At 50.5% G+C, this 21,606-nt stretch overlaps 2 protein-coding genes across 5 annotated transcripts in view; one reads left to right on the forward strand and one right to left on the reverse strand.

Annotated features, from left to right (window-relative positions):
* Positions 1–21,023, reverse strand: part of UBTD1 (ubiquitin domain containing 1) — a 50,211-nt gene extending 29,188 nt beyond the window's left edge. The window contains exons 1-2 of one of the 2 annotated variants that reach the window (XM_045568711.1): positions 20,568–21,023; positions 16,353–16,391 (exon numbers count right to left, since the gene is read on the reverse strand). In XM_045568711.1, coding sequence (XP_045424667.1) covers positions 16,353–16,391; positions 20,568–20,637 — 109 coding nt within the window. In that variant the 5' untranslated portion in view covers positions 20,638–21,023. The remainder of the gene's footprint in view (positions 1–16,352; positions 16,392–20,567) is intronic. The other variant, XM_045568712.1, reaches the window with a different exon arrangement.
* Positions 21,024–21,409: 386 nt separating this feature from the next.
* The window catches only part of MMS19 (MMS19 homolog, cytosolic iron-sulfur assembly component), a 30,478-nt gene continuing 30,281 nt past the window's right edge, over positions 21,410–21,606 (forward strand). For 2 of the 3 annotated variants that reach the window (XM_045568716.1, XM_045568714.1), the window contains exon 1: positions 21,452–21,597. In XM_045568716.1, coding sequence (XP_045424672.1) covers positions 21,486–21,597 — 112 coding nt within the window. In that variant the 5' untranslated portion in view covers positions 21,452–21,485. Of the gene's footprint in view, positions 21,598–21,606 lie in introns of all 3 variants that reach the window. The other variant, XM_045568713.1, reaches the window with a different exon arrangement.

Consider the following 21,606-nt stretch of genomic DNA (forward strand, 5'->3'; position numbering starts at 1 on the left):
AAGAAGCCCCAGACCAGCTGGTTGATGACAGCAACACAGAACAGGTGCTCGCTGCCCCTGAAGCCCATCCTGGTGCCAGGCTCCATGCCAGAGACCTGGCCAGGAGGGTGTGTGACCCATTCCAAAGGGGGCCAGGCACACACTGCTGCCTAGCTCTTGCTGGGGAAAACCTGGACCAAGCCCCATAGCTGGGGCTTCAGGGAGAGCAGGGACTCAGAACACAGAGATGCAGGGTGGGCTGACCTGGGAAGTCTGGAGACTGTTGCTCATGCCTGGCTGAGGGAGGCCCTCCCAGCTTGATTCAGAAAAAGCCTCTACTAGGCTATGGCAGAAGGGCTTAACTTGCAGAACCAGATCCCACTGGGGCCGGGGAGGTGCTGGGAGGCCCTGCAGCATGTGCCCCAGCTGATGCAAGAATCCCCTGCATGCTGCCCCTGACTGTCCCTAGAGGCTGGGCTCTCAGAGGAGCCCACTCCAATTTCTGACTGCACTTCTTTAGGGAGAGAGACCTCCCTTATGGGGAACAGAAAACTACCTTTCTGGAACTTCTACCCATGAGTGCCAGGCAAACAAGCACCTAGAACCAAACTCAAATGCCACTTCCTCAAGCATGCCCTGCTACTCCCCAACCCAGTAAGACAGCTGTCCACCCAGCAGAGCCTCACCTTAGCAACCACCACTGGCATTTGAATCCATTATTCCCACCTGTGCAATGAAAGGTGGTGTGACCCAGGTGAGAAGATAAACAAAACAAAAAGGGAGAAAGGTCCATGATATTGTGGACCAAATAACAAGACTAGCACAGAACTCAGCACCAAGCAGGCACCTGTCCTGGGGAGGCTCAACAGGAGCTGGCAGGCCTTAGGCTTCGGTCTCCGGACCAGCTTCCCCAGAAGAACTCCTTCCTCCCTCCCTCCCAGTGGCCCTTCTCTCTTCAGAAGACACTGTGGAAGGAACATCAGCTACGGGAAGAAGGTCAGAGTAGACATCCTCCAGCTAGAGCCCCATGGAAGCCAGACTCCGAGCGATGGCTAGCTGGCCGGCCTAGCAGCTCCGGACAGTCTCTGCACACGGCTCCCCCCTCCTTTCTCCTTGAAAGGGAAAACACCTCCTCACCAGGAAGGCAAAGACTGAGGTAGCCACTTGCTTCTCCCAAAGGTTTCTTTCCCTCCTTGGAAGGCATCGAGCTCTTTGCTGTCCAGGGGCCTTCCCACCTGCAGTTCCCTCTGCCCAGCACCCCCTTGGCTGTGCCTAGCACATGAGAGCCAGGACTTGGGGCCAGTGGAGGCTGAAACCCAGCCCAGAGGAAGCATCTTTCCCTAACTCCCCCAGAGGTGTGGCATGGCCCAGCAGGCAGCCCTGGCCAGCGGTGGAGCCATGGGAGACCAACACGGCCACTTCAGTCTCAGCCTTCAGCGGTCAGCTTAGGTATCTCTTTTTCAGGGAGGTTTTCTGACCCCTCCACTCCAAAATCATTCATTTCTCCTACCCCATAATTCTCTTCCACCACCCTCTTCTTTCCTTTGTAGCATGTGTTACATTTTGATTATCTGAGCATAGTCTGTTTCCCACTATTCTATAGGACCCATGAGGGCTGGATGTATTTTGTTCAGCTGCAGACTCAGGACCAAGCCTGGGGCCTGGCACACAGAAACAGTGCACGTCTGAGCCTGACGGAGGCACATGCTTCAGATTAGCTTTGAACTCCCCAGGACCACACATGGCCCTCATCTGGGCATACAGCAGGAGGTGAGCGGCAAAGCCATTGGGTCAGCCACCCAGAGCCCCAAGAGGGTTCAATCCGACTGAAACAGGGCAGGCAGGATGGGTAAGAACAGTGTCCACCATCACTGAGTACCAGCTAGGTGCCAGGCACTAGGCATTATTGCACTTAATCATCACAGCTACACTAAGAGGTAGGTATTACCACCATCCACACTTGACAGACAAAGGCACTGAGGCATTAAGAGGTTAAGGAATACTACCGCTAAGTAGTACAACTGGGATTTAAAAAACTCTGCCAGGGTCTGAACCAAACTTGTGCTCTTAACCACGAAGCGACATGGTCTCCCTTTACAAGGCTCTCGTCCCAGTAGGCAAACCAGTGTTTAATTCACCTGCCCCAAGCCCCTGGACCTTTTTTCATGCCCCATATGGTGTGCACCATCCACAGAGACCTCCAGCAAACACCTGCAGGCCTATAGGAGACAGAGTCACAGGACACAAACAGTCTCCTGTTGGGAGACACATTTCTCAGCCTTTTAAAGCACATACCCCCTTTTGATAAATATGCAGACTTCATACCCCACCCAAAACTGTGCCATGCCTCACTTGAGAATTACTATAATATCAGGCAAGATTTTGTCAAATTTCACCTTCAACAGCTTACGTTTAAAATATATATATTTTTCCAAGCTTAAAATGTGATTAAAATTCTGAATATGCTTTTCAAGCTTCACATTTGCCCCAATCCCTAGAGACTGTGATTCATTCTCTCCCCCCCCCCCCACCCCCCATTGACAGTGACCACTCACAGGCAATAACAGAACGCAAGGGGCCTACCACAAAGACTAGAAAGTTCTAAGTCAACACGGAATGTGTAGACCAGGCAACCTTTGGGGCATTTCAAGCACACTCAGAATAGAAAGGAAATATGATCTAAGATCATCAGAAAAAAGTCAAGAGATCAGGCTATTATTTCCACTTCTGAAGCCCCATATTTGCAAGGATAAAGCCAAATGAAGTTCTTAAAGCTTTAGGAAGATATTTTTCCCAACATCCCAAAATGTGACAGTGGTAAGGGAAAGTCCACAGTCAGATGGCCCCTACCATCCAACGCTGCTTTTCATTTAGGGCACAGCTCTGAGAACGAGGCTGCAAGGTGTTCTTTGGCTAGTTAACTATTTGTAACAGGCAACTGGGGGAAGGAGAACTTGAAGTGGGCTCTGGGGATGCCTGGCCCTAGGGCAACTCTCCTCCTCTAGGAGGAGGCAAACCCATTGTCCCGGTTAGGAGAGCAGGCCTGGGAGTCAGAGCCACACAGGTTCTAGTCTGGTTCTGCCACTTACTCGCTGCTGATGGTGGACAAATGACCTGTTTCCCAGCCTGTGAGAGGATGAGCAGACAACTTACCTCACTGGGGTACTATGAAGATTAAATGAGATAGTCCATTAATCTTCACCATTTAGCACAGCGTCTAGAAAACACTAAGTGAACACAGGAAGTATTTCTAAGTGTTGGCTTTGTTGTGTGTATTACCATCCTTGTTTCCCAGTAGGAATTCAGGCAGTGGGAAGGGCAGCCTGGCAACCCTCATTTCCTATTTATTGTCACAAGTTACATGAACTCCGTGGTCAAGGACAAGAACAGCTGGGCAGGCCAGGGAAATGCACAGCTGCTGTGTTTTAGGAAAAGTAATACTGCAAGGGGCCCAAGCTTGGGAAGGAGCTGGCAGGAGAACGCAAAGTCTGGCCTGGGTAGGAGAGAGGAGGCAACTCCGACAGAGGCTCTGTGCAGGGAAAGTGGACAGAAATAGCCAACGGGGCTGGAGCGTAAGGAAGACACACACCAAAGTCCAGTGTGGGGCACAGGGACCTGCAGGTGAGCCGGAGGAAGCCTCAGGCCAGCGGGCACAGCACGTACAGGAAGAGCAGGATGTGGGCAGCAGAGGAAAGCAGGGCCATGTCCTCAGGGAGGGGCAGCTGGGATAAAGAACCAGGCTGCATGGGTGCTCCTGGATGGGGAAAGACTGAGACAGAACAGGAAAGCAGGCCACGGGTTCTCCCCTGGCTGGCCTTGGCCCCCAGCTCAATCCTCCTCTGGTCCCCGACTCTGAGGGCCCTAGGACTTAGCCAGTATTCCGGTCACTGCACCATCTATTGTCCCCACCGGGGTCCGCTTTCCTAGGCCAGTGGCAAAACAGGATGCAGGTCTCAGCATTTCCTCTTTTCCTGGTATCTTTGAAACAAGTGTTCCATGGTTTTCTCTGTGGGGAACAGGGCAACGAGGCCAACGTGGGGACGAAATCCATAACCGTTATCAGAGTGGCCCTTCCAGGCCCACGCTGGGAGGGAAGTCGGGTAAGCTGGCCCGCACTCAGCCCCTCCCCAGCGGCACAAAGAGCACAGCCACCTCCCTCCCCTGTCATCCCTGCCCACTGGCCTCCACACACGTAGGCCATCAGGGATCTCAGAAGCCAGTGGGGGTGAAGTGATCCCAGACCTCACAGGCATCCTAAGGCCCCAGCGCAAGCTCCAGGCAGGTGCTGTTCTTACATCAGCCCCTGAGAGCACAGAGGCGGCTGCAGGGCCACCTGCCCAGGAGCCTGGGATGGCTGCAGTGGAGCCAGTGTCAAGTCACGTCCCAGGTCCCAGGGGAGGTCTCCCTGATCCCACAGGACCACTGTGCAGTGACATCACGTGAGTGACCGTGGTAACAGGGCTGCCTGCATCTGCACGAGACTGCCCAGGACAGGCAGCACTGTCATATACACCATCTCTGACCGGGACTGGGCAGAGATTGTTCCTATTTTGGAGGCACCCTGGCCAGGTTCATGGCTCCTGAGAGATGGCACTGGTGGGCTGAAGACCCCTCCCCCAGCAGTCTCCTCCTTTCCCTGGCATTTCCCTTTTCGCCTTAAACATACTCAGTCCTCCCCACCCTGCACCACCACCAACCAGCTCTCCAGCAGCCCTATGCTCCCGAGGGCTGACAACTCTCCTCCCCAGGTCCCCAGGTGTGCCAGACCCTCCCCAGTGTTCCTACCACCTGTCCCTCTGCCCCAAACTGTCACCAAAGCCTGTGGCCTCTTCCTTCCAAGGGGCTTGCGTACCCCCTGCACTCCCGCTCCCCACCATTCCCTCCTGTCTGGAGCACCTCCAGTCACCCCATCAGCCTCCCTGTTTTCCGCCCAGCCCTACCTTCCCCAGCCATCCTTTCCATCCTCTGAGTCCAACAGTGCCCTCCCAGGTGTGCTGCGTCTCCCTGGGCACAGGCCTGCCCCACTGACTGGCATCCAAGGTGCCGCTTGGGCCTTACTTCCTACTGCCCCTCCCTGCACCCTCACTTTGGCCCAGGTGGGTCCCCCTTCCTGACCCCGCTCCCCTACCTTCCTTCAAGACTGCACTCTCCAGTGTCCTTGCGGAGACATGCCACTAATGCCTGCCCTGCCCAAAGTCCTAAAAGGAGCAGCCTCCCAGTGTGGCCCAGCCCCCACCAGCTGCCTGTACTGAGGTGGTCCTGTGGCCCAGAGAAGCTCACCCACCGCAGCACCGGTGTGCCCAGCTATGGACCAAGCTGACAGCTGACAGATAGGAGGAGATGGCTGGGTGTACTGAGAGGGAAGCCAAGAGCAGATGCTCAGACAAAAGCAGAGAGGCCACACAGCCCCCAAAGACAGAGCCACCTTCATTGCTGGCTCCATACAGCCCCAGCTCCCATGAGGCCAGGCCTTGCCAGCATCCTTCCAACAAGCCCTCCTTCCCCTGAGCTAACCTGGATGGGCTGCTGCTCCCAGGTGCAACACTGTCCACACCAGGCTCAGGGGCCCTCGTCTCCTCCATCTGACAGCCCTAACTGGAGGAGCCATGTATTTGGCAACAAGCAGGCTCTGCTGAGGGTCACTTCATTTATTGTTTCCTTGTATGGCTATTAAATGTTCCACATACACCTGGTTTCCTCCCTAGGACCAGAGCTCCTCAGCAAGGCCTAGAAGAACACAAAGCTTTAGGGCTACCTATGCTGCTCAAAATTCCTTTTTCTGAGCTGCCCCAGGGTGCAAGGTGTCAGGAGTGGGCCCCACCAGACCTGTTTCAACTCGTGTGACCCCATCTCCTGGCTGGAGTTGAGTAGATCAAGGAGACAGGACCCAAACTGGGCCAATCTGACCCCCTGCCCCCATAGGAATATGGACTTTGGACTGGGAGATCTCAGTCTGAGTGTGGCTGCAACTATAGCAGGAACACTTGGGACTGTGTGGGCTGAGGGGGAGGAAGCCAGGCTGCAGAGAAGAGAAGGAAGCCCAAAGAGAAGCAGAGCTGCGAGACAGAGGGAGAATCTACCATGGTTTTTCTAATCCCTGCTTAAGGCCAAGCAGCAATCCTGCCCATGGGGTCCTGAGTCCCCCCCTGAAACCCTATCATAAATCGTCTTTTTTGCTAAATAGATTCAGTTGGTTTCTGTTACTTGCAATCAAGGGGTCCTAACACAGCTGGGATCTCCCTTCCCCTTTTCCGCTTCTCAGGAATACAAAGCAGGTGCTCTACAAACACTTGCTGAATGAAGGAAAACTGGCCCCAGATTCTGGCTTTCCTATTTCTGCCAAAGGCACCATTGTGCTCTACAAATACTCTCTTTATAAAATGTGTAACTCAGCCCCAGGCAACTTAAATTAAATGCACTTTCCTTGCCTGAAATGCATTATATCCTCGTTTTCATCTCCTCTTTGGGGCAAATCAGTGCTAAAAGGGAAGGCAGACAGGAGAAAGCCAGAAAAAACAGCCCTTCCAAGTGCAGGCCAGCAAGTCAGACTGCATCTGCAAGCTCTGTGCTATTCCCCAACTGCCCCCACTCCAAAAACTCTGTCCTGAGACTTCTGTCCCTATGCCACACCCCTAGCTACCCAAGATGATTGTCAAAGTCTCCCAAGGGGTCACATAGTTTGCAACCCTCCTGATGGGCCCTTTATGCCAGAGTCCCTGCATGAGGCCAGACCCACGAGTCCTAAGGCTGAAAGGAACCTCATAGCATCGTCTTGCCCAGTGGTTTTCACACTGTGTGCTCTGTGGGACCCCAAGACTTAAGCAGAACCCTTGTGGGGAGGAGCATTCTTCCTGGCTTCAACCAGTGCCGTACCCATTTGGTTGTACATACCAAACTACCTTTTAATGTTGCATCTGAAAGGGTTCCAGTTGCTTAAAAAAATAGTACAAAACTCTCATTCCAGACTCACTCTTCATCATGCAGATAAGGAACTGGAGATTTCACGGGCTTACACAGAGAGGGCAACGAAGATACAGTGCATTTGCCCCGGGCTGCCCACTGCTCCGGACCACGCCCCCCACTGAACGGGCGCTCAATCCGAGGTGACCCTGCCTGCATCCGAGGAAGGGCACTGCTAACAGCCTGAACAATGTGGAGCTGTCCTGATGCTAGTCCTCTGCTATATATAGTTTCTCCCCTGAAATGACCTCATGCAGCAGCAAAGGTTTGTGGTGTGGCAAACTGGCTCTGTGTCCCCAACTCCAGGGGAGGAGCACTGCTGTAGAAACTGGATGGTAGGTGGAAGAGAGAGGAGTCTGCAGGGTGGGGAGGAATGGGGGTGGCAGGTGGGAAGCAAGCTTTCGAGACAACCCAGAAGTTCTTTCCCTTGACGCCCTGGGCAGCAGTAGAGAAGAGTGAAACTGAGACTCCCATGCGGTGGGGGATGAAACGGGTCCCACCCTGGGGTGGTGAAGCCACTGCTTCCTCACAGGCTCGAATCCTGCCTGCTCACAGATGTTGGGTGCCTCTTCCCAGACCACTGCGTTCATCTGCACCCCTCGGGCAAGACCCAACAGAGGCTCCCTTTGGCCTAAACATCCCATCTACTATTCAAGACCTTCCACAGTCTTGGTGTACACAATCAATTTGATCCTATTGCCTAAAGAAAAGAAAGCAAAGCTGGAAGGATAAACAAATAAGAACAGAGACTTTTCTTCACAGTAGAGGACGGAAAAAAAAAAAGAACAGAGACTCTCTAGGTGGCAGAAGTATAAAGATTTTCTTCTTTGGGCCTTCTGGTATCGTGAACGTGTTTTACATGAACGCATATGACTTTTATAATAAAGAAAAGCTTATTGCTTGCTTCTCTCCAACCCGCACCCCTTCCTCAAATCACTAACCCTTATACAAACTGTGCCCACTCACCCCTAACACCTGCCCCATCCCAATCCTCCCCCCAAGGAGCAACTTGAGATCCACCACCCTCAGAGGCCTTCCCTTAATAACTCTAGTCCACAGGGACCTCTCCCATTTTAACTCTTTCTAAAAGTGTCTACATATTGCCTTAGTCTCAGCTTGTCTATACTGCACAATTAAGCACTTGTCTACATATTGGCTTGTTTGAAATGGTATCACACCTTTAACCTTGCTTCCTCTCCCAAGTACACTGTAAGCCATCATGGATGATGAGATATAAACATATAATATGTGCATGCATGTTTGCAGGAATGAGGCAGGGTAGAATATTAGAAAGGGTACAGGAAATGGAGTCAGATTTCCTGGATCAGATACCAGCACCACCTCTGACTGTGCAGGGCAGACCAGTGGCTTGACCTCTCTGAACCAGTCCCCAAGTTCCTCCAGCTGAATTCCCTAGGAATACCAATTCCCTTCCTCCAAAACGTAAGGATGGATTCTGAGCAAGCCTGCTAACCTTGCAAGTTCTAGAAAAGAGATCATTTCACCTCCAGAACTGAGGCCCCATATCCAGCCTACAAAAGGGGTCCCCATCTATCCCTACCCAAACTAGCACGGGATGGTAGGCCAGGCACATGAAGAACAGGGCTCTTAGGCTGAAGTCTCTCCTGGACACTTCCTCTGGGCCATCCACCGCCTGCCACAGCCACATGCCCAAGAACGGTACTGTCAAAGGTAGCTGGCTGAGCATCTCTGCCCAGGGCTGCAGCAAGAGTGCTTGATGGTCAATGATTGACCAGACATCTAGGCCCTAGATCTTCCAGGGGACACATGTCACAGCAGTACAATGCTAGGCCCAGCTTCAAATAGGCAGGTCTGCTGCAGATTAAAGGGCCCAGTGTAGCTTTCCTTTTGCCTACTGACCTCAAAGACTAGCCTATCCTGTCCCTAGAAAGAGAACCCAGATAACTACATATAGCATGTGGGTTTTTAAAAAAATTCATTCAGGCCTTATAAAAAAGCCATAGTAGCAGTAAGTTACTGGCCAAACAAGGCCTCCCGTCTCCTCGGTAGCCAGACCTGGCCCAGGCCACAGCAGGAAATGTATTCCCTAGTAATACCAATTCCAGGCCCAGACGAGCTCTAGGCTCTGGGGACCTGCTGTGAGGGTATGGAGGGAAGAAGGGCACAGAGGAAACGGAGGAGTCAGCCTGGGTCAAAATCGTGGCCCTGCAGAGCACTGTCCCTGGCCCCTTGGAGCTGGGTGTCATGGCTCTGCCACCAGGGGTGGGGGAGGGATGGGGGCAGGTAGAAATGGGACAAAATAGATGACAAATCACAGAAACTCCAGTATTATTCAGTCCATCATGCCAGGAGCTCCCTGAGGAGAGGAATTGACTTGGTGCTGTGCTCCCCTCACTTAACACAGTGCCTGGGACGAGGCGGGCGCAGTAAAGATTTAGAGGCAGTTTCCCACTGTGGTTAAGGTACAGACCCCAGGGTACAACTGCCAGGATTCAAACAGCTGCTCCTCCACTCTCATGGGCAAGTGTCTCACCTTCCCTGAGCCTCGGTTTACCCACCTGTAAAATGGAAGTAATTAGGCCTACATTACAGGGCTGACAAGAAAACCGAAGCCAGTGATGGCAAACGTCTAGTAGGGTACCTACCACACACATGGTAGGAGGTTAATAAATGATACTGATTTCAGTGATGATGATTCCTGGAGCTGCTGGGAAGCTCGGGAAATGAAATGCTCATGCCATGTGACAAGTCTATTTTAGGGAGCAGAGTGCTTTTGCTAAGTAAAAAATCAATGCCATGTGCAGTATCCCATGTTCCAGAAGACAGTGTGGTCTGTTTCCCAGACAGTGTCTGCGGGGGTGGGGTGGGAGGGTGGCGAGAGGTGGAAGGAGGGCCAAACCCATGAAGGTTGTCACAAAGTGCACTTTCTGGCACATTCAGGATATGTAGTGCAAGAACTGGCAGAAGTAGACTATTTGCTAGTCATGGGTGCAATGACGTCAGTAAACCAGCTATACCTGTTTAGGGCCCAGGGTTGGCCCTTTGTTGAAACTGACAGTGAGGAGGTATTGCATGGAAGGAACCCAAGGCTAAAAACCGAAACAGTGCTCAGGAACCCCAAATCTTCCATTTCTCACTGTGTGACCTCCTCCCCAATAGATAATATCACTGAGCCTCTCACCTAAAGTGAGGAAAATCTCTACCTCAGTGGTTTATCAGGAGGATGGGATGAGATGTGTATAAAGTACCTGCCACAGTGTCCACCACAGTTGGAGCTCCAGCAATAGTAGTACACAACAGCTACAGAAAAACCGTGCCGGACGCAGGGGGTGCTTAGCAAGTGTGAAAAAGTGGCTCTGATGTGGGTGTTTATCACTAGCTTCTTGGAAGTTCACAGAGGGGGTTGCAGTTGACAGCATGTATCAGAGAAATGTGCAAAGCTCTAGGAAGGAAGCTCTGGGGACCCAGAGATGTTCCTCCAAGCTGAAGGTGGGCCACAGCAAGCCTTGACCTACTGGGAAGAAATGTCTGAATCTGTTCGGAGATAGCCTAGAAAAGTAGCCACTGGTTGTTGCTGAAATCAGTAGCGAGAGTTGTGAGGTGTGTTGCAAGGGATTTGTTACTAACAAGAGTTGACAGTTGACATTCTCAAGTTTTTGTGAATGATTCATATTTTACAAAATGAAGCTGGATTCAAGGCTTTCTCTATAATAACAACATTGTCTCGCAACTTGCTTCCGATTTGGATTTCTGAATGAATGAGTGGAATTACAGGAAGAGCTGACCCAGGGCACACTAGGGAAGTCAGGTTTTACTGAACTTTATCGGCCACGTATCTAAACTTGGAGAGGAGAGGAAAGTTGGGGGCAGCTGGCTTAAACACAGTGCTAAACATGGTGAGAATAGTAAAAAACAAATAAATAAATAAAATAACTAACATTTATTGAGTATTTAGCATGTCTCAGGCCACCATTCCAAAGACTTTACATGCAATAACTCCTTTAATCCTCAAGACAACCCCATGGAGTAAGTACTGTTATCTCTGTTTTACAGATGAGAAAAATGAGGCCCCAAAATTCAAAACAACTTGCCCACATTTACATAGGTAATGAGCTAGGGGATCTGGGATAATAAAATGCAGATAGATACTAAATGAATAAAATACTTGTCATAATTACCTGTCATATTTATAAGATAGAAAACTATCTTATAAATACCCTCTTTGAAAGAAAGACCTCAGATTTTGCAAATCAAAGGAAATTCATGGCTGGCCCTTGCTACTACTACAGTCTAACTCCAAGGGAAGTGTCAGAGAGTGACCAGAATCAGACAGTGACCAGGTAGGAATAAGGGGGGCTACCATCTGCTCTTCCCAACACTTGGGGCTGAACAAGGGTCAGTAGAATACAACAAAGAAACAATGAGCTTTGCCTTGGTTATTATCATTACCAACCCATGGCTACCATGGGCTACCAAGCATCTGCCGCTTACGTGCTGATCATGTGACATACATTATCACATTCAATGCTTGACTACTTTAAAGGATGCACTCTTGTCCCCATTTTACAGATGCAGAAACTGAGGCTCTGATCTGAGGTTTTCTCACCATGGTAAGAAAGCAGTGGAGCCACTGCCACCCTATGGTTGCTGCCACTTAGTCAATAATCTTGGGTAGCTCAACATCCTTACCAAGTCTCAGTATCCTCTCGTCCGTAAAATGGGAAAAATGATTCTTGCTTTGCCTCCCTAACAGGATGGCTGTGGGGATCAAATGATATATAAGACTTGAGAAAGCACTTTGAAAACCACAAAATGCTGAGCAAAGCAAGGGATGGTTAGTCTTTTTAATTACAGAGAGTGACACCTGATTCTGCAAGCACTTTGCTAATGTGACTCTCCATGCCTCCTTTCCCTTGGGAATAATTCAAAGTCTGCAGAGCGAGGACACTCTTTTCTTCAAGTCCCTGGCATCTGTGAGCTGGAAAGTAGAGGTTCGCTCTGGGAGGAGGAGGAAACAACAGTATTTGCATTCTACTTGTATTTCTCTTTAGGAACATAGTTTTGGCTGAGGTTCTATTGCCTCCAGAACACTCAGCCCTCAAACAACATTCAGCGCATATATACTGAGCACCTACTATGGGCCAAGCACTTTCATCCAAGATGATACACTCACGTGGCTCCTAGGTGGGAGGTGGTGGTCTGGGGGCTGGGAAATTAAAGGAGAAGGGGACAGCAACAGGAAGGAAAGGCAGTGGCTACAGTTCCTAGAGTTCTGAAGACTTCACAGCTGACCTCCCAGCTTCTTTCCAAGGGTGGGGTGGGGTGTTGGGCAAGGCTCACAGCACAATGGAATGAGCTGTGAGCACTGGAATTCAAGTCAAAGTCCTTAGCTGAGTTCTGGCTCTGCCTCTTCTCAGCATGATGACCAAATAAATTTACTTTCCTGACCATCAGTTTTCCCATTGAAAAAATTTTTTAAAAAGTCAGACATGACAGAGTAAGACCCTGTCTCTAAAAAAAATAAAAACAAAAAACAAAAAAAAACCCAAGTGTTTTATTCTTCTCATTCCAATAAGGATAAGTTGTACAGTGGCCAAAAGCTTGGGCTCTGAGATCAGACCACCTGGGTTCCAGTCCTGGCTCTGCAGTTTACAAGCTGTGTGGCCTTAGGCAGCAGATGTTACCTTTCTCAGTTTCTTCATCTGTACGAAGGTGATAATAGTATCTACCCATAGGGTGGGTGTGAGGATTAACTCAGATACCGCACATGATGTTCCTGGCACATGACAAACACCCTGCAAAGGTGAGCTGCTGCTAATTGCATCTCTTTGAGTGCTTAAAAACAACAAAACTCCAAGTCCAGGGGCTCACCAAGATCCAGGCTGCTTAGTGACTGATTGGCTGCTTTGGCTTGGGCTCTGAGTGAGTATACCATTCACCCTTTGCTTCTGGTACCAGCCTCCCAGGGGACACAGGTACAAAGAAGGAGCCATCCCCACCCCTAGTCCTCCTACCCTATACCTTGCAGAAGGTGCTCCAGCCCTTTTCCTGACAGGTTCCCCTTTCTGAGGGCAATAAGGGATAGGAGTTGAGGGGCTGAGGATAGTCAGAGGTGTGGGTGCACACTGTCACCTTCCTTGTGGGTTCTGAAAACAGGAAGAGATCTAAGAGAGAAGCACACGCCCTCGAGTAGCAGACACTCTCACCAAGTTGCCATGCCACCATAACACTCCCTACATTCTCCCTTCTGAACCACAGGCCTACATATCACATGCAAAAGGGAGCTGAACAGAGGTGGCCCTCTGAACCAGAGTAAGATAGTATTAACATTCTTTGGGAGCCAGATGATGTATAACAACACAGAAATGCTTTGCTTAACTGGAAGCTACCTATCCATCCATCCACTGTCCCAACTACTGGCTACACAGTTAGAAACCTGGAAGCAAGCCAAGTGCTGACTGGCCAGAAGAGATGTCACACTCTACCTACCCAAGCTCATGTTCTTCACTCTCTGAAGGACTCCTCAGGCTTCCACTCTGAGCCTATTTACTCTTTCTCTAGGCACAATTCTAACAAGCTCAGTGGCCTGTTTTCCCAGGAATTTTAAGGGGCCGCTGCTATTTGAACCCAGCAGAAATGACAACTACATCAGAAACCACTGCACACCCATTAGGATGGCTATTATAATAAAACAAACCAAAAAACAAACAAACAAAAAAACCCTGGAAAATAAGTGTTAGTGAGGACTGGAGAAATTAGAATCCTTGTGCACTGCTGGTCAGGAAGAGAATGACCATTTGATCCAGCAATTCCCTTTCTGGATATATACAAAAGAACCAAAAACAGGGACTCTAACAGTTATTTAGATGCTCCCATGTTCGTGGCAGCATTATTCACACCAGCCAAAACATGGAAGCAATCCAAGTGTCCGGTAGAACGGATAAACAAAATATGGTACACATACAATGGAATATTATTGAGTCTTAAAAAGGAAGCAAATTCTGACATGCTACAAGCTGGATGAGCCTTGATGACATTATGCTAAGTGAAATAAGCCAGTTACAAAAGGAGAAATATTGCATGATTCCACTCAGATGAGGTACTCAGAGTGGTCAAATTCATAGAGACAGAAAGTAGAATGTCAGTTGCCAGGGGTTGGGGAAGTGGAGAATGGGGAGTTATTATTTAACAGGCACAGGGCTTCCTCTGGGGAAAATGAAAACGTTCTGGAGATGGATGGCGATGATGGTTGCACAAGAATGTGAATGTCCTTATGCTACAAAACTGTATACTTAAAAATGGTTAAGACAGTAAATTTTATGTTATATATATATTTAACCACAATTAAAAAGAGAAAGAAAAGTGACCACTGCCCACCAGGAAAAAGACAGAGGAATGAATATAGGTAGAAACATGAGCCCCAAAAGCGCAGCAGCTGGGAACCCACTGTCCTAGAGTCTCGCCAGCCTGGAGGCCTCACACTATTATAAGCACAGTAACTTCCCATTCAGAGCCCGGAACAGGATTTAAGAGCCTTTCCCTAGCACCAGTGTTGCTGCATGGGACCTTGAGGGAAGGCACTCTTGGAATGGGCTCTCCCCAGCAATTTCCTCCCACCCACCACCAGTTCATTCCTCCAACCCCGCTATCTTCTTCCAGAGATAAGGCTTTTGAGAGAAAGAACCTTTTGTGGTCTCGACTCCCAGCAAGCAGGTGCTTTCTACATACAGGTATGAACTCAACGACCCTGAGTCCCAAACATGTGGTTGTTCATGCTCTGCATATTTTGCTCAGAAGTGTATCATTCATTTCAGAAAGATTCCCATCCAAAAATAGTTTTTAAACATTTCTTTTACAGTTTTGCTTCTTAGAAAGAGTAAGCACCACTGGCTATGGCTTTTGTGTGTAAAAATCCTATAGCTTGGAATAACAGAAACTTTCTAAGTTCACAAAGTCTCTTTTCATCCAGGAACTCACTTGATTCTTACAACCTCTCTGAGAGGTGAGTAGGGTGGCAATCACCCCATTGTACAAGTGGGGAAACTGAGGCTCACAGAGATCAAGAGGCTTGTCCAAAGTCACACAGACTAGGAAGGCACAGAGAACCAAGCCTTCATTTCCCACCAATGCCAGATGAAACTGTGGGTTGGGACCTCCTATTGGAGCAGACTATGCAGCCATGAAAGTAATTTTAAAATGGCTGTTAGCTTATTTTATCCCCATAACATCTCTCTGAAGTAAACTGAAAATATTATCTTTTTTTTATAGAGGATCAACTGAGCAAGAAACAAATGACCTGCCCAAGATCATCACTCAAGAAAGTGGCAGAGACTAGATGCCCACCCCCCACCAATACACTTCACATTGACCACTTCCCTACAATATCTTGACCTCAGCACACTCACAACTTAAAGCAGCCTATACAGTTTTTATATAGGTTGCACCATATTTCTGTGAACTAGGCAGGGGACAGATATACCTTTGTTCTCTTTCTAATAGCTGGAAAAGAAAAAAGAGGTTAAAGAAATCTTTAGGTTCCTTTTCAGCACTAAAATTCTATGATTCTAAAAATTCTCCAGCAAGTTAATGGGTCCACAGAACCCAACTTCCTGCCTCACAGTCTGTTAGGCCACCCCATCCCTGCTCTCCAAGTTAAAGATGACAAACACCCCATGCACCTGGGAGAAGGGTCCACTTTGACACAGATGCACACAGAAAATGACAAGAAAGTGCTACTGCCTGGTTAGGACTCTAACAGGGGGCTTCGCTGTATTTTCCTGTTTCAGCCCCAGTAGCTCCTAGCAAGAGGCTCCCAAACCGCGGCAAATCTTACATATTCCAGGTATCTGAGAACTTACCCAAGCCTGGGGCAAGACAGAGCCCAGTGCCAGGGACAGAACACCACTCTGAGGTTGCAGTTTAAGCCCCTAGGATACCTGCCCTAACACCCATCTAAGATGGGAGATTAATCAGGTGTGCTCATTCCTGCTCTTCTGTAGACCTCACCAACTCATGAGGCACCTACTGTATGTCAGGCACTGCTCTTGGTACCAGAGAGTGAACAAACGAAAACCTCTGACCACATGGAGCAAGAGGAGACAGCCAATGTCACAGATGATGACACATACTATGGAGGAAAACAACAGGGAAGGGAGGTAGATAATGCTGAGAGCAAGTGGTAGAGGGAAGGGGATCAATTTTAAATAGGATGGCCTGGGAAGGTTTGACTCCTTAAATAGGAGACTGGAACGAAGAAAGGGAGGGACCAACTCAGACGTCAGAGGTTTGAACAAGTGAGGAAAGCATGAGATGGCTTAAGAAAGGTGAGTGGGCCAAAGTCATACGATGTCTCGTAGGCCAACACAAGGACTCTGAATGACATGGGGAGTCACAGGAATGTTTGTGCAAAGAAGTAACAAAATCTGACTTACGGTTTACAGCATCATTCTGGCTGCTGTGATGAAAACAGTCTGTCGGGAGACAAGGGAGGAAGCAGGAAGGTCAGTTAAGAGGCCAATGGTAGCTTAGATTAGGGTGAAGGTGATGGAGGTGGTGAGAGTCAGGCTGGGGACATATTTAAGGCAAAGTCAACAGGATTTATTGATTAAATGGATGTGGGATATGAGAGAAAGGGAGGAGTCAGAGATGACTCTAGTGCTTTGGGGGCCTAAGCAACTAGAAGGATAAAATCACCATGAACTGAGATGAGGGAGACTTTGGGAGGAACAGGGGTGGGAGTGGTGGTTCATACTGTTTTGGACATGTTAAACTAAGAAGCCTTTTAGACATCAGATGTGTTGAGTAGGCAGCAGAATATACAAGGCTGGAGTTGGGGAAGATGGGCTGAAATTATGAATGTGGGAGTCACACCAGCATATATAATAACACTTAATTGTATGTATGATCATGTATAATTTGCATGACTATGTGTTTTCCCCCAAGACTGTAAGCTCCATGGGGCCAAGGACCACGTCTGCTCACAGCCAGCAGGGTGCTTGGCGCTCAGTAAATATTTACTAAGCAAATGAAGAAGTTGCCCAATTACTCCCTCAAGAATAGCCACACAGCCCACACAACGAGAAGCAGACTGTCTCGCAACCACACTGTCAAGCCCAACCAGCCAAAACAGGGCCCTAGGTCTGTCCACCCCGAGCTTGAGATTCCAGTACGTAAGTGGATACGCCTGGCACATCACAGAATCAGATATTTGGGTTTCAGCCCTGCCACATTCTGAAAGGGTGGAGCTGGGCAAGAGACTTGCCTGTTCCACCACCTCTGTTTCTCCCTGGAGTGGCTGGGGGAGAGGCTGCTCACCCAGTTCACAGGCAGAGATTTTTACCTACCTGAGGTATATATACGGGATGGCAGGAGCCCCCCAAGTATTCTCTGAAGAACGCAAGGACTACCCAACCCCTGAAGGAAAGAACACAGACCTACTGGGGATGCATTAAGAATAACAACCAAAACAATTTTTTAGAAAAGTGACAATCACAAAATTTGATGGGATGAGAGGATCACTTAATCCTGCCTAATGCAAGAATCCCTGACCAGCAGGCATTGTGTCTCTGCTTCACCCAGCAAGTGACTAACAGGACACAACTAAGGACAAGGACAAAGGGTAGCATTATGAGGCATAAGATTTCACCTCAATAACTTTCCAGTTTTGAACAGTTGCCTTTGTGAAGATGATAAAACAGCTCTAATGATCTTGTATAATGCTCTCCCTTTCTGAAATATTGGAAGTGTGACCCAGAAAGGTTGGATGACTTGCCCAGGACTACAGCTCAGCTTCTAGTTCTCTGTTGAGGGTTTCTTCCCACTGCACCAGTGACAAAGGAAAGGTAAGAGTTACAGTGGGAGCTGGGGGAGTTTTAGGCATTACAACATAAAACTATGTCCTTGTCAAAGGGTAAGCTGCAGATGTTACAGGAATACCAGGTGCATACTGTGAAGTTAAGAAGGATTCCTTCCCTTGTACCAAATTTGTCATCCTGCAGAGTTCCCCTTAGCTTTAGACTTTATGAATAAAGCTATTCATAGTAAGGCCCACAGAATTAAAATAATGATACACTAGCAGATAAAAAAGGGCAGGTATATGAAAAATTCAGATGGTAAGATGAAGTTGGGTTAGGTTTCTAAAACTGACAAATATTGAGTGCTTCCTCTGTACAAGTCTTTGTGCTAAGTGGTGAGTATGTGTGTGCATGGCTACACGAGTGAGTGAAAGACACACACACACACACACACAAGGATAAGACAGACCCAGGTCTTCAAGGCTTGCAATGTAGTTGCTGATAAAAGACCGTAAACATCAAAGACATGACTAATAACATGGAGTAGATAATTGTTAAGTAAGTGGCATAGATAATGTGTCTGCAGGAGCTCTCAGAAGGAGCTATCACTTCTACTGGGGGTGGGAAAAGGGGGGAGGTGGCGGATTTGTCAGGCTAGGTGCTTCAAGGAAGATACAGGATGGTGGACCTTGAAGGGAAAAAAGGCTCTTGACAAGAAGAAAAAGGCAAGAGCAAACACTGGTGGCCTTAATGTCAGGAAAGGGAAAGAAATCAGGTCTTAAAAGAAAGGACTGGGCCAGACTTGATCAGCCTTGAAAGTTAAAGTTCTTGTAGTAATGGGAAAGTGCAGAAAGATTTCTGGGAGTGTGGAACAGGTTAATTTAACAAATGTCTTCTGGGAGGACTACTATGTGCAGGTATTGGATGATGACTGAAGATGAACTTGCCTTTGCAGGGGAACTCACTTCAGGGATGAAGTGGAGTGGCAAGGGGCAGGTCTAGTAAGACCTGTGGAAGGAAGAACCAGCAGGCCCCAGTGCACAACTGGCTGGGTGGCAGAGGATGAGGAGCCAGAGAAAGTCCTTGGAGTGAGCTTCCCAAAGTCTAAAGTTAGGCAGCTACAAGAGTCTAAGGGTAAAGAAGGGAAGCTGGTGGTCAGGGAGTGATGCGGAGCTTGGTTTTGAAGGTGTTGAATCTGAGAATATCCAAATCATAGCGTCCAGTGCACAGTCAGACATGTGGTTCTGGGGTTGGAGAGAGAGGTAATATAGTTTAAGATTAAGCACAGGGGTCTTTCTAATGGACAAAGAGTTGCAGGGCTAAATAAGATTTCTCTGGGAGGAAGTGTAATGAGAGAAAAAAACAGAATGTCTAACTGAACCGCAGGTGTGCCCATTTTAGGAAGTGATGGTAGGCAGGGGTGTTCCAGGAGGAAAACCAAGGTAGTTCGATGCCAAGAAAGGAAGATCTTCAAGCAGGAAAGAATTGTCAATGGCAAGAAATGCTACATGATCATTAATGGGGACCAAGCACACGAATAAGTGTTTGCTGAACAAATGAATGAATGAAAGCCCTGGGGTTTGAGAATCGTTTTTCCTCAGTCAGAAAAACCGCCAGTGTCACCTTCAGACAAGAGGATTTCAATGTTGAGTTTTACTCCATCCTTCCCGTAAAAACACCTTTTTTCCTCCACAAGTCATCCTGTCCATCACACAGACATCCTCCCTTGCTTCCCCATGTTCCCCCATCCATCTTCCCAGTTTCCGCAACCAAGCAACACACCTTTGGTGTCAAAGGAGACAGGAAACTCCAACTAGAGTTTCCATTTCATTAACAATTCTGTCTGTGGTTTCTCTTACAAAAAGGGATATGTGGCAATGGGGTGGGAGAGGAGACTGGGTTCCGTTCGAGCCCCAGTTGTGTTACTGACTAGCTGTGTGCCTTTGGACAAGTTGCTCAACCTGTCTGGATCTGGGCTTTTACATAGACAGAAGGTAGGTCTGTCTGGAAATACAGACAAGTTTCGAAGGTCCCTTTGAGCTCTAAAGTCTACAATTTTATCATTCTCAGAAAGTCCTTGCAACACCCTCAAAGAAGGAAGTGAGTACAAGACCCAGAAAAATGACCGCCAGACATCTTCCCGGGGCGAAACGCCAGGATAGGAGGGGTGTACCAAGAAAGTGAGAATGTTTTGCCCGGGCCTCGTGGTTCGCCAGAGAGCGGATCCCATTCCCAAGGCTGGGAAGGATCCCAGCAAACCCGAGGACGACTCTCACCCCGCACCCCACCTTTTCTAGACTCCCAGACGGCAGGGAGGCTCTAAAAACCCCTGCGGGAAAAATAAAGATTTCTTTCCCAGAGTCCTGCGCTGCTCTTGCGAGTCGGATTCCGGCAGACACGATCTGCAGCCCGATAATGACACAGGCTTTGGAAGGAGCGACTGTTCTCGCTTCGCTCGCTCCGAGTTCTGGGGACGCCTGTCTACCGCGCCGTACCCCGACGGACCGGCGTCCGACCCCGGCCCGAGCTGCCAGGCCAGCGGCGCCCCGGCCCCGGGCCCTCCTCCCTCCGTCGCCCCGCTGCGGTCTACAAACATTTCCTGCCCCCACCCCCACCAGGAGCTTCCCAGTTGGAGCGAGTTGATCTCGAAGCCGGCTCAGCGCTCGCAGTTGCCCCAACTCGGCTCCCCCGGCCACCCGGCGCTGGGGAGGGGCCCCGCCTGGCCGCGGAGCAGCCCATCGTGGAAGCCCAGGCGCCAGGAGCCGCGGGAGGTCGCTCGGGCAGCCCAGGGCTCGGGCCAGGAAGGGGACAACTGGCCGGGTGCCGAGGCCCTGCTCCCTTCTCTGTCGTTACCTGCTCGCTTGCGGGGGTGTCCCGGGGCGGTCGGCCTCTCCCGGCGCTGTCTCCCCACGCAGTTGCCCATGCTGGCTCCTCAGCCGGTCCCCATGCACCGGAGGCGGCAGGGTGGTCGGCTGCTCTGCGCTCCCAGCCCGGACGGCGGCGTCCCGAGTCAACGGCTCTGGGCGCCCGGCATCGGGCGCTCCGGGATCTCCCCTCGGGATCGCGCTCTGCCCCGGCGCTGGCTTCGCCAAAACTTTGCGGGCAAGGGGAGAGGGAGGTGGCCGACTCCCCAGTACAGTCCTCGGTGGCCGGGCCAGGGGGGCCCGCGACGGTGCCCGGCCCGAGACCAGCTCCGCTGGCGGGGCGGAGAGAGGGGGCGGGCACCGCCGCAGCTACTCCGGGCTTGCTCCGGGCTCCCCCCGGAGCCTGTCACTCACCTGCCTAACCCCGCCCCGGCCCGGCCCCACTCCCTTCCGCCGGCTCGCGGGGCCCGAGCCGCCGCCACCACCCGCCCCAGGTGCGCATGTGACCGCCGGCACCGCCCCTTCGGGCCGGGCCTGATTTTCTCATTGGTTTCCCCCAGGGTGCGTACCGCCCCTCGGCCCCACCCAACCCAACCGGGTGCCCGCCCCGCCGCCCGTCTCCCAGGGAGCCAGGCCGGGAATTATTCGCTCTCAATAGCCCCCGGCTGCGTGCCCCGCAGCCGCCTTCCCTCCCCGCGCCACCGCCCCGCTTCTGGGCCACGCCCCCCGGGGAGGGGCCGTCCTGTGCCTCCCTGGAACTACCCGGCCGGGAGCCGGCAGGCACGTGATCCAGGGATTGCCCCGCCCCCTCGGCCTCCGCCAGGCGATTGGCTCAGGAGGCGCGTGCGCGAAGAGGCCGTCTTCGTACCACCGCCTACTTCCCCTCCCTCGGCCTCTAGTTCGCGTCATGGCCGCCGTCGCCACTCTGGAGACGGCGGCGCCTACGGGCGCCCTGTGGGGCCTCGTGCACGACTTTGTCATGGGTCAGCAGGAGGGCCCCGCTGACCAGGTGGCTGCAGGTACGGCAG

The sequence above is a fragment of the Lemur catta genome, chromosome 14 (genome assembly GCF_020740605.2).
Source record: "Lemur catta isolate mLemCat1 chromosome 14, mLemCat1.pri, whole genome shotgun sequence".
NCBI classification, from domain to species: Eukaryota; Metazoa; Chordata; class Mammalia; order Primates; family Lemuridae; genus Lemur; species Lemur catta.